Source organism: Xenopus laevis, chromosome 6S (assembly GCF_017654675.1).
Source record: "Xenopus laevis strain J_2021 chromosome 6S, Xenopus_laevis_v10.1, whole genome shotgun sequence".
In the NCBI taxonomy this organism is placed as follows: Eukaryota; Metazoa; Chordata; class Amphibia; order Anura; family Pipidae; genus Xenopus; species Xenopus laevis.
In genome coordinates, this window is record NC_054382.1 from 37,539,174 (window position 1) to 37,552,673 (window position 13,500).

The 13,500-nt window shown below is 38.1% G+C and overlaps 1 protein-coding gene across 5 annotated transcripts in view; it reads right to left on the reverse strand.

The window, feature by feature from the left end:
- The window catches only part of satb1.S (SATB homeobox 1 S homeolog), a 70,591-nt gene that overhangs the window by 26,491 nt on the left and 30,600 nt on the right, over window positions 1-13,500 (reverse strand). For 4 of the 5 annotated variants that reach the window (XM_018269266.2, XM_018269263.2, XM_018269268.2 and 1 more), the window contains one exon: window positions 6,332-6,544. The exons of the other annotated variant lie outside the window; for it this stretch is intronic. In XM_018269266.2, coding sequence (XP_018124755.1) covers window positions 6,332-6,544 — 213 coding nt within the window. The remainder of the gene's footprint in view (window positions 1-6,331; window positions 6,545-13,500) is intronic. 5 annotated transcript variants of the gene reach the window in all.

The window sequence follows — 13,500 nt, forward strand, 5'->3', positions numbered from 1 at the left end:
GGTTCGGGATCACTGCATTAGATGAACATGAAATCCCACTCTCAAATAAAATTTCAGTTAAAGGAACAGTAACACCAAAAACTGAAAGTGTTTAAAGTAATAAATATATCATGTACTGTTGCCCTGCACTGGTAAAACTGGTCTGTTTGCTTCAGAAACACTACTATAGTTCATATAAACAAGCTGCTGAGTAGCAATGGTGGAAATTGAAAAACGGCTATATGGCACAGGATAAATAATGGATAACAGATATCATTATGTTCTACAGAGCTCTACAGAGCTTATCTGCTGTCTAACTTGAGCCTTTTCTCCTTTGAATAGCTGCCCCCATGGCTACACAGTAGCTTATTTATATAAACAATAGTAATGTTTCTGAAGCAAACACAGCAGTTGTACTAGTGCAGGGCAACACTGCATTATATTTTTATTACTTTAAAACAATTTCATTTTTTGATTACTGGTTACTGGTCCTTTAACAAAATGCAGAATGCAACCTATTTGAAATGTGGAAATGGTAAAAAAACGGTTCTAGATATCGGAGTTTATTCTTCAATTCCCAATGTACAGAATTGTAGCTAGCAGGATAGATATGTGTCTCATGTAACCTTTGGGTGCCACTGTCATAGCTTGTAGAATATAGAATTTGAATGCTATGGTAGTGCATGTGACTTTAGCTATGTTTAGGAAGATAAGTACTAGGAAGATAAGTGCATAGGTGAATGTGGGCTATAACATCTATTAAGTTATCTGGTATAGCCACTGCTATTTAAGTATTTGCCTGACTGAAAGACTGAGCTGTATGAAGAAAAACAGCCTTTCAAGCAAGGGTTGCCAATCACTTACTAAGCAAATCTCACCGCACTTTGAATTATTGTTACTGTAAACTGTAACCCTGAACTAGGGATGTACCGAATCCAGGATTCGGTTCGGGATTCAGCCCTTTTCAGCACGATTCGGCCAAATCCTTCTGCAAATTAGGGGCAGGGAGGGAAATCGTGTGACTTTTTGTAACTAAACAAGGAAGTAAAATATTTTTCCCATTCCCATCCTAATTTGAATATGCAAATTAGGATTCAGCTTCGGTTCAGTATTCGGCCGAATCTTTCGTAAAGGATTCGGGGGTTAGGTCCGAATCCAAAATAGTGGATTCAGTGCATCCCTACCCTGAACATAAGACTGCTCTACAGTAATAATATTAGACATTTCAAATGATATTAGTAACCTTCTGAGCCAAGGAGACCTGCAGAAGCACTGAAGTAAAATTCACTGAAGCAATTCACCGGAGGCAAGACTAATTATTAAATCACTATAGTTCTATAGAGATATCACTTTTTTTATAATCTGGAGTACTTTTCCCCTTATCGCTAAAATAAATCTTCATAGGACTTCAGGCTAAACTCCATTAATAGTAGACTAGAGTTAGCACACCATGTTCCCTTTCAATAAGGAAATTCACTCTCTTTCAATAAATTAATTAGTGCACAAAAGAAGTAACTTCCTCCTATCTAGCATCTCCAACCTGCCTTATTTATGTCTCCTGGATGACATTTGGTAATCATAAGCTGTAAAATCTACCTCATGTTGTCAAGAGCAGAAGATTTGGTCTCTGATGAACTCATTTGTTTTTTAATGCACGCTGAAACTAGATACTATATTAAAGTATGTACGATTTTCCATGTAGATTTTCTTTAATGAATATATACAAATTCTAACCTTTTACAGATGAGCATACATTTACTCTTTATATGTGTAGCAAGTGCATGAAACAAAAATAAATAAATAATGGCAGACTAATTATCTCCAAGGTCTGTTGCTGAACTTAAATTATGAGCATGCTCTATCACGGTGTCATTGACTTTCATGAGCAGGCATCCTAAAGTATGACATTCTTCTGTTTACAGTATATCTTCTGTAGATATTTAAAATGTATACTGTACCTGATGCACATCTTGCACATATATACCATAAACTAATGCCCAATGCAAGCCTGCATTTGAGAGGAGAGCAGGTTAAGGAGCCTGTGATTATTAAGGCAGATAATACTTTAAAGAATGTGAGCCATCTTAAATAAACATTAGCACTGAGCTGAAATCTATCAAACTGATTCTAGTGTCAGTTCGGCAGAATGTGATTGACTGCACACAACTAAATGCCATTCTGATCTCTTGAGTATTCACCATCCAAACCCTTGCCCCCCCATGCAAAGCACATGCTAGTAGAAAAGATTCAGACACACTGGAACAACTTTTAAAGGTTCACCTTTGAGTTAACTTTTAGTATGATGTAGACAGTGCTATTCTGAGAAAATTTGCAATTGGTTTTCATGTCATATTATTTGTGGGTTTTTAGTTATTTAGCTTTTTATTCAGCAGCTCGTTAGTTTGCTAACTAACCGATTGCTAGGGTCCAAATTACCCTAGCAACCTTAAATCCATTTGAACTAGAGACTGGACTATGATTAGAAGAGGGTCAGAATAGAAAGATAAATAATAAAAAGTAGAAATAACAATAAATGTGTAGCCTTACAGAGCATTTGTTTTTTAGACAAGGTCAGTGACCCCCATTTGAAATCAGAGTGAAGAGTCAGAAAAAGGAGGCAAATAAAAACAAAAAATAATGAAGAACAATTGAAAATTTGCTTAGAATTGTTCATTCTATAACATACAAGTTAATTTAAAGATGAATCATCCCTTTAGATAACGGTTATACTTTTTATTTAAGTAGCATCTATCTAATTCAACTCTTTACAAGTAGTGATGGGCAAATATGACCTGTTTCACTTCTGTGAAAATTCGCAAAAATGGCATTTGCAAAATGCATTGAAGTCTATGGGCGATACATTTTTGTGACGAGCAACACATTTTTTACCAATTAGAGTATACAGGTATGGGACCAGAATGCTCGGGACCTGGGGTTTTCCAGATAATGGATCTTTCCGTAATTTGGATCTTCATACATTAAAGGGAATGTGTCGTCATTTAAAAATTTTTTTTATAAAAAACACACATCCATAAACACTGTCTGTCAAATAAAATGTTAATCCACAAATCCATGCATAAGTTATTTTAGTTTGTATTTTGTCATGGGGGCTTCCATTTCTGCTCATTACACATTCATCCTGTGCTGCTCTAACAGCAGGCACAGCATTACCTGTGTGCTTGGAGGCAGCCACTCTGTAATGAAAAGCCAGGTCGCACTACGACATGAGAATCTAGCTGTGCACTCCCCCTGCCCTCTCTGCCCATGCGTGTGATGTTTGGAGGAGAGAGGTCACATGGTTTGCAGGGAAGCAATTACTTTCACTTTCCTACGTCCTGCTCTACAGCTGCACTAGCAGCCCCTCCTCCCACAGACACTATCAAAGCTCCTGCCATTCTGTAAGTTTGTTCTCTGCTTTCCTTTGGAGCTCTCTCTCCTTGCTGCCTTCCTAGTTAGTTTTACTGGTTACTAGATGTGGTAAAGGAGCTCTGAGTTCCCTCTGCTATCCACCTCACACACACTGCTCCTTTCCTGCCTGCAATACTTCTTTTTTCATTAACTACTTACTGCCTCCTTTCTCATGAGCTATTTTAACCCTTCCTAGACTTCCTCCTAAGTTTTCCTGGTTTTCAAGTATGTCCTCCTTATTTTATCCTTTTTTTCTATTCCCTGTCATCAGTCCTGGGAGTGTACTCCTCTGTTTCTGCCATTCATTTTTGTGTAAGCAAATATAATAAACTATCTATATAAAATATTTTTTCCAGTGCCCAAAATGAATTGTGTGTGTGTGTATATATATTTATTTTTGAAACGTAAGTGGGGGCAGTGATCACAGGACTATCTTATTTCAGTCCTTCTGAAGTGGTGTCAGTGGGAGCTTATCTTGATACCTGCCTATTGTTCAATTGACAGGCTCAGCAGACAAGGCTCTATTTACATTACAGCAGCTTGTAGGAGGGAGGGGTAATGACATCACTCCAACTTGCAGTGCAGCAGTAAAGTGTGACTGAAGTTTATCAGAGCACAAGTCACATGACCTGAGGGCAGCTGGGAAATGTCAAAATGTCTAGCCCCATAGCAAATTTTAAAATTAGATATAAAAAAAATCCATTTCTTGTTTTGAAAAACGGATTTCAATGCAGGATTCTGCTGTAGTAGCACTATTAACTGATACATTTTGTAAAAAACATGTTTTTCCACGACAGTATCCCTTTAAGTCTACTAGAAAATCATGTAAACATCAAATAAACCGGCAATAAGCTGGTATTGCTTCCAATAAGGATTCATTGTATCTTAGTTTGGATCAAGTACAAGGTACAGTTTTATTATTAAAGAGAAAATGGAAATAATTTTTAAAAACTTGGATTATTTGATTATAATGGAGTCTATGGGAGACAGCCTTTCCGTAATTCGGAGCTTTCTGGATAATCGGCTTCAGGATAACGGATGCCGTACCTGTACAGGCGTTTTTTCCAAGCGCTCATCACTATTTACAAGATATACATACACTGTAGGGGATTCAACCTTCCAAAGTCACAATATTAAGCAGTGAGACTATAGTCCCTCCTGCCCCACTCACACCCACATCCTGCCCATTTTCATGTGAACATCAGCAATTTGGAAGTAATCCACTTAAACTGGTATCATTGAGATGTTTAGAAAAAAAAAAACACAGTTGAAACACGCTGGGTAATGTACATAAGCTTAAACTGAACCAGGTTTACAGAAATTTTACGTGAATATCTGGACATACCAAGACAATACATAGGGGATTATTTACTAAAATCTGATAATTTCTCACCATTTACTTAAAACCACTTCGACCAAATTCCGGTACACATTTTTACCATATACATTATTAACTTAACTCGAAAAAATCTGGTGATTCAAGATTCAATAAAATCGTGAAAAAATCTGAACTGTACAATTTTTGTGGATTATCGCCTGAAAACGACAAATCATTCAGAGTACAAAACCCAGCACAGATTAGGATATCTTCCAGTTGTAAACAGGAAATCTGTCATTGACTTCTACATGGCCTCGGCAGGTTTGAGATTGAGTACTTTTTTAGTCTGACTTTTAGCAGCATTGGTATTTAATAAATCACGAAAAATGCAAGGTTTTTTTTTCCCATGAAAAAACTGTTTTCCCCTTTAAAACTCAGACCAGAAAAAAATCGGACTTTAGTAAATAACTTCATAGTGTACATATGTTTATTCTCAGAAAATATAATGTGAAATTGCCAACTGAAATCCCTGGTCTCTCCCAACCCTTCCCCTCTCAAAATTCCCCCTTCCTTTGCTGTATGTACAGTGTCGGACTGGGACACCAGGGGTCCACCCAAAAACCTCAGACCAGGGGCCCACCATAAAACCTTAGACCAGGGGCCACTTTTAGTACTATTATTCTTCCCCTCCTCTATCAACCTCTATTCTCCTAGTCTGTTTTCTTTACATACTATAATCAATTATTCCATCTATTTAGCCTCTTTGTTCATATAGAAATAGGGAATAGCCATGAAATAGGCCAAAAGTTTAGCAGCATGAGGGCCCACTGACACCTTGGCCTCCTGGGAGTTTTCCTGGTGTCCCGGTGGGCCAGTCCGACAATGTGTATATATTTCTTTGAATTTGTTTTTGTTAAATAATTGCGGAAACGGCTTTGTATGATATTGTAATATACATACGTACCACTCTCACCCTACCCTTACCCATCCTTTCTGTAAACCTTTCCCCTTAACTACTTGAAAAATAAAGAATTTAACAAATAAAAAAAAGACCTCTTCCATTTTTACAAAAAGCTTAAGTTACAAAGCTACAGTATGTCATTCAAATACAGGTATGGGATCTGTTATCTGGAAACCCATTATCCAGAAAGATCCGAATTATGGAAAGTCCGTCTCCCATAGACACCATTATAAAGTGATAATCCACATTTTTCTCTGTAATAATAAAACAGTAGCTTGTACTTGATCCAAACTAACTATAATTAATCCTTATTGAAAGCAAAACCAGCCTATTGGGTTTATTTAATATTTACAGGATTTTCTAGTAGACTGACGGTATGGAGATCCAAATTACGGAAAGATCAGTTATCTGGAAAACCCATGGTCCCAAGCATTCTGGATAACAGGTCCCATCCATGTAATTGTTGTTTAGCTGGAATAGCTTTACAACATACACATTTAAGAAATAGGAGGCAACACTACTAATAATGGGATCCAATTTCTGTGTATGCATCACAGCTCTCTTATAGTTACAATGCCTTTATTTTTAACAACAAAGGCAATCTGAGGTTATGCTGATAATGGGTAAATGCAAATTTTTCTTAAAAGCACTATTACCCATATTACCTGTGTTGGGCGACTTGATGGTGTGCTTATCAAAGGTGTTGGAACCATGGTTGATGCTGCATTAAGGCTTCTTTCCCTTTCATCTTGGTATATACGGTCACGCTCAGCCTCTGGCAGCTGCAGGAAATTCTGCATTGCTCTAAGATTTACAAGTAAGGATTGTGATGCTGTCTTGGGATCTTCTTCCTTTCGCAGTATTTCAGAGAGCAAGCCCTGCAACAGCAGAAAATTGCAACATTTTTTACTTTTTTGGGACGGAGTAGCTTAGCTGTTGGTTTGTGTAATATGCAAACTATATAAATATATCAAACTATTTAAGCTAGGGTTGCCACCTGCCTGGTTTTTACCTGGATAGCCTGGTCAAAACTGCCTGCCCAGTTTTCCAAATTAGGAAAATTAGGCAGGATTTCCTATGATTGACCTGCGATTTGCCAATGGCCGCGTCATAGCCCTGCCTTGATATCCCTGTCATCCAGCAACCGCCTAGTCATGGCACCGCCACATTACGGCCTCGCCCCCTGCCCGGATTGCACTGGGCGAAAAGGTGGCAAACCTAATTTAAGCAGCTGTGTTTTAGAAAACTAGTAGAAGTCAACATCCAATCTGTACAACAACAGTTGCTCAGAAGTGAAAAGTTGCTCAAACTGGCAATTGTGGGACCATAGACTGAAGCTGACCAGGGGAACCTCCCTTGTTACCCAGCATGCAACCTGATCTGTTTTATAGTGCTGGTGTGTGAAGCATTATTTCAGTTCATCAGTAGTACTGGGCCAAAAAAAAAAAAAAAGTCAATGGTTTAGCTACTGAGACATACCAAAGAATCAGTTTAAAGAAACAGTTCAGTGTAAAAATAACTGGGTAAATAGATAATTTTTTTCCCAATTTAGTTAATTAAAATGTAATCTACTATAAAGGATGGAGTGACTGGATGTCTAGCATAACAGAACCCAAATAATCGTTCGCAACGTGAATAAGTATTCGATTTACAAACAATTTTGCCTTTGTGAACATTTTGCAAACCCTTTACCCCTCACGTGACAGTAGGATAGCGATTTGTGTGCACAGTGTATATAATAAAACTTTTTAAAGGAACAGGTCAGTGTGAAAATAAAAATAAGGTAAATAGAGATGTGCAAAATTAAAATGTTTCTAATATAGTTAGTTATCTGTAATGTGATGTATAAAGGCTGGAGCGACTGGATGTCTAACATAATAGCCAGAACACTACTTCCTGCTTTTCAGCTCCCTAACTCTGAGTTAGTCAGTGACTTTAATGGGGGCTACATGGGACGTAACTCTTCAGTGAGTTTGCAATTGATCCTCAGCATGCAGCTAAGATTCAAAAGCAACAGTTATGTCCCATGTGGCCCCCCTCAAGTCACTGATTGATTACTGCCTGGTAACCAATCAGTGGAAACCAAAAAAACTGAAAAGCAGGAAGTAGTGTTCTGGCTATTATGTTACAAATCCAGTCACTCCAGCCTTTATACATTACATTTTTAGCTAACTTTATTAGAAACATTTTTTATTTTACACAATCTATTTACCCCGTTTTTATTTTTACACTGAACAATTCCTTTAACCATAAGCACGTATCATTTTTTTTTTTACATAAATGCTTCTATCCAAACTAACATTAACATATATTGCTCTTCACCAACTAGATCCCACTCTAGGGATATCAAAGACAATAATATGATCAATAATAAACACAATAATATGTTCCCCCTTCTCAGTGAATGCCTTTAATTGTGCTAAGGATAAATCAACATCAAGTGGTAAATAAACCCTAAAAAGGAATATGGCTAAAATGCCACATTTTATATTCTGAACTTATTGCACCAGCCTAAAGTTTCAGTTTCTCAATAGCAGCAATGATCCAGGACTTCAAACTTGTCACAGGGAGTCACTTTCTTAGAAAGTGTCTGTGACACTCACATGCTCAGTGGGCTCTGAGCAGCTGTTGAGAAGCTAAGCTTAGGGGTCGTTACAAATTATCAAGAAGAAAATGAGGTTGGACTGTAATATAAGCTGATGCTACAGGGCTGATTATTAAATTCTGATGCTAATTGAACTGGTTTCTGTGCGGTCATGTAGTAATTATCTGTATTAATTACTATTCAGCCTTATATTGTGACATTTATATTCTATGCGTACTGTATATTTTGAGTCTTTCCCTAAGCTCAGTAACTGATAGCAGAAAAGAAGATGGGTTGCTACTGGGGCATCTTTGGAGACACATCTTCCCTGCTAAAGGGCTATGATTGTACAGAAGCACAGAACATAATGTACAACATTTCTAGACTAGACTACTTCTTTAGTTAAGCTTTAATTAAGTTCTCCTTTAATACTAAATTCATTTTTGCAATGGAAAGTGGATTTGCTACAGAGCAATAGCAATGTAATGCTGCCAAGGTTGTGAACAAGATTATTTATTTCTGGGGCCTTAATTATGGACATCTATTACACTAACATATATTCAATTATTCAATGTTTTAAATTCAGAAGCAGCAGAAAAAAGAAACAAGTCTTGGAAAGCAGGGCAGTTTGTGATTTTTAAATCCAGACCCCAAAAAACAAAAAAACGGTTTCAATGTTTGACAGATTTTCTTTCAAGTGTATTTATCACCCTGCAAGGATACACATACACAGCACATGTAGCTAAACTTATGATTAGTAATGAATTCTAAGTTAATTTGGGTACATTATCTGGCACATAAAGTGTCGCTATGATACAGACATTGCTCAAAATACAAATATAAACTCACTTAGGAGTGTCTTTGTATTTGTTGCAGTAGTAATTACCAGCAGTGGCATATACTGTATACCAGGGATCCCAATCCTTTTGAACCCGTGAGCAACATTCAGAAGTAAAAAGGAGTTGGGGAGCAACACTAGCATGAAAAATGTTTTTGGGGTGCCAAATAAGTGCTGTGATTGGCCATTTGGTAGCCCCTATGTGGATTTTCAACTTACATTGAGGCTCTGTTTGGCAGTGCACCTGGTTTAAGCTCCTGCTTTGAGGCCACTGGGAGCAACATCCAAGGGGTTGGAGAGCAACATGTTGCTCACGAGCTACTGGTTGGCGATCACTGCTGTATACTATATATAGATGGTGAGGGTGCAAGGAATAGAGAATGGATTGGAATTGTATCTCTAGTTTAGTAGTCAAACATACACACACAGGATTCAAATATAAAAAAGGTACAATTGCTTTTTAATTAAAATATTCCAATGCAAATGATTTTTTACTGAATAAAAACTTTCACATAATTTTTTTTTTTTTCATTCAGAAGATGTTTCAGGTATAATTATTGGATGGAACATTATATGTAAGCATCACCAACAATGTAACAAATATATAAGATTTATTATCCAGAATGCTTGGGACCTGGGGTTTTCCAGATAAGGGATCTTTCCATTGGTCTGCTACAAATCATAAATAAACCTAGTAGGATGATTTGCCATCAATATGGATTTCTGCAGCTTAGTTACCATCACATAAAAGGTACTGTTTTATTATTACAGAGTAAAGGTTAAGACATTAAAAATTGGAATAATTTGCTAGGAATGGAGTCTATTATGAGAGAGATATAGGGTTGCCACCTGTCTGATTTTGAACTGGACAGCCCGGTATTTTGAAGGGCTGCCCATGTCAAAACTTCCTGCCCAGTTTTCCAAATAAGGAAAACCGGGCAGGATTCCCTTGATTGACACGGTGATCAGCGCATCATAGCCCCCCCCCATGACATCACTGACACGCCTACCTACATCACGGCCCGCCCCCCTGCCCGATCTCAGCCACTTCAAAAGGTGGCAACCCTAGAGAGATAGCATTCCCATATGATTGGCTGTGGGTTACTGAATGTAACTTCAGGGATATTTGCATTGTTAGTACGGTATTTAGATGTTAAAATTATGTATCAAAGCTTTCTTCTCGCTACTTACTAGACCTACTACTCATATATTTGCCATAATGTTATTGTTCTGGTTGATAGCAGCACATCATATGACATGAAATGGGGTTGGAGGCCAGCGATGTTATCAGTAAGGCTACTATTTAAAGGAGAAGGAAAGTCAGTTTGCATTTGGGGGTGTCTAATGTTAGGCACCCCCGAGTGATTGTATTTAGTTACCTGAAACCTCGGGCCGGTGCAGAAAACTGCACCGGCCCGGAGTTATTCCAGCGAGCACCACGGAGCAATCCACTTCTGCCTTCAAATTTTCTGGGACAGATGCATGCGCAGTAGAACAAATAGCTGACTTTTTAGTTAAAGTTAGGCTTTTCGCTCTACTGCGCAGCCACGTGAAGAAAGAGGAAGACGTTAGAGGAGCGATCCGTGGTGCAGTTTTATACTGATAGGAGCACTGGCCCGGGGTTTCGGGTAAGTCAATACAATCACTTGGGGGTGCCTAACATTTGGCATTCCCAAGTGCAAGACAGCTTTTCTTCTTCTTTAAAAGGCCAATCTGCTCACATTAAGGTCAACATTGTAAACCAATACTTATCTTAAATCTATACAACAAATAATGCCTTTATCTGACTTTTTGAACAAGGCCAGGAACATGGGACTGATGCCACTAACATAAACCATATACTGTATGAATCAATGCCCATTGCATAGCATTTTCATAAAACCAGAGTCTTATAAAGCAAATGGTTTACAGGTTGAAACAACAACACCTATAAATAGTTTGGTCCCCAGCCATTTGTTTATTCTATCAATATATTCCACATTGTTGTAGAGATAAGCAGTAATTACAAAGATTACACTCATCTCCAATTCTGTTGCAAAAAGAAATACAGTGGTATTCAATCTTTAGTATGATGTTATAACTCCCAACTGTCCCGTTTTTAGAGGGACAGTCCCTCTTTTGACAGTTCAACCTGCAGTCCCTCATTTGTACTGGAAAGTCCTGTTTTTCTATGCACTAAACAGCCAGAAAAAGAAACAATGTATCTAAATGAATTGCCTTTTGACAGAAAGCCCAGAACAGCCACAGCTACAGATAAGATACTTTGTAACAATTTTGAGATAAGCAAATAAGTAATTTTTAAATTTAGATAAGGAGGTCCCTTGGGAGAAGTTAGACTTACAGCTTAAAGGGCAATTTACTGTCATTAGCAAAACTGTAATAACTGAAAAAACAAAACACAGAAATATGTTTAAACGTTCATAACATACCAAATTTTGTAAAATGAACATGGTAATTAGGGGGTGTGACCACAAAAATGGGTGTGGTCAACATTTTCTCCGCACTATGTGCGCCAAATTTTTTTTGTCCCTCTTTTATTTCCAAAATGTTGGGAGGTATGTGATGTAGACAAGGGCTGTCCAACTGGCGGCCTGCAACCCCCTCCCTTGTATGGTCCCCCACATGAAAGTCTGCCTGCTGTGTCTGCTTACCAAGGTATCACTACAGACATTAACTGCTCTCTGCATTGTTTAAACCTCAAATTCAGACTGTAATCCTCTATATTATTCACACATGTAATCCCCCCTGCATTGTTTTCACACCTGACACACCTCTATTGTTCACATCTGAGACCCAGACTGAAACTGCCTACATTGTTTACTTGTTCACATTTCAGACAAACTGCTGAAGGGGCACTAGGGAGTAAAGTTTCCCTGATAAGTTTTCCTGTCTCCTGCCTATCCTATGCTCCTTGTGTGTGTCATACTATGCCTACTCTATTCTCCTTGGATGTGCCATGCCTTGGGTGTGCACATGAGTCATAAGTGATACCCCTGCAGTGAGCACCAACCATTTGGTTTTTTGGTGTGCTACCACCATTAATGTGGACATGTTCTTGTGGTAACATGGGTGTGGTTTTAAGTGGGTGTTGTTTAAAAACAGGGAGTGGTCAACACTGGCTTCCATTAGTAAAGTTGCTTAGAATTGCCCATTCTAAACTCCAGCTTGAAGGAGCAGTACCCCTTTCAACACTGCTTTGTACATTACACCACTTAACAGAGATTGCTCTAACACTAGTACCCTTTAACACCAGTGACAAAGGGCCTTCAGATTTAGCCTTACCCCCCCCCCCACCAAATTATGGAGATCCATTCCCACAAAGGGGGAACATGACAGGCTTGCCATAATTTACTATTCTAGGGTCTAGTGTATGGCCTCAATATCTACCAGTGCAACAGCATGTATAGGGTTCGACAAATTCTTGGAAACTGGAAAACCTATGTGTTTATTCATTTATGGGAAAAATATACACTGCTATATTTAAATTAACAACAGCTATTTCTCAAGTATTTTATTAAAAGAATAAAGAGGGTCAAACAGGGGGTGATCTTATAGTACTCTCTCTTCAAACCACTGATCAGTAGATGAAGATATACTGGTAGAGGACTCTCCCCAGCAAAATTGTCTGCCATAGACTGAACCTTTCCCATTCAAAATTAATGAGAAACAGTTGCCCACACAAAATGGATTCTCTAGTGCGGTTCTCCTTGGAGGTGGATCTCCAGAAAACCAGTCCATGAAGAGCCAGTCTTAACCAAAACATGAGAGATAAGAATGAGACACAAGGAAAATTGTACATTACATAGGTAGATATTCAGTAAGGATAACTAACCGTAGTACTGATAAGTGTTAATTTTGTTTTTGTGTTATTTACGCGAGATGTGTGACTGGACATGGTCCTACAAGAGAGGCTCCCTGGTCAGGGATATGACACGCATTTTATTGTAATCCAGGCCCTAAATGTGTGGTTTGGTGAATACTCTTCCAGGTTATCAGTACTTGTTTGAGATCCCCAGCAAGGCAAGATGTCAAACATTTAGAGATCAGCAATAAAGGTCATTGGTCTAAAGCTTGAGGTAAAAATTAGTCAGAATTTAATATACCTTTTTCTCAGTGGATAAAAAAGAATAAATATGGCAGTTAACCTTATGTTCTATACAGTTGTTTATAATTAATTGTGCACTTCATTATAATCTTAAAGGAAGAGCATAGGCTCTGTTACAGGGGATCATAGAACCTTATCTTAATTATCATGGTGGCCTATTTGGGGTGTCTTGATTCTCAGGTTAAAAATCCCTGAGCTAAGGTCAGGGAAGAAGACAAGCAAGAAAACATGGTCAGATACTGCAGAAGAGAGAATTACAATGGGCAGTGAACAAATGCCTTAGCATGTTTCCTACAAACACTACGCT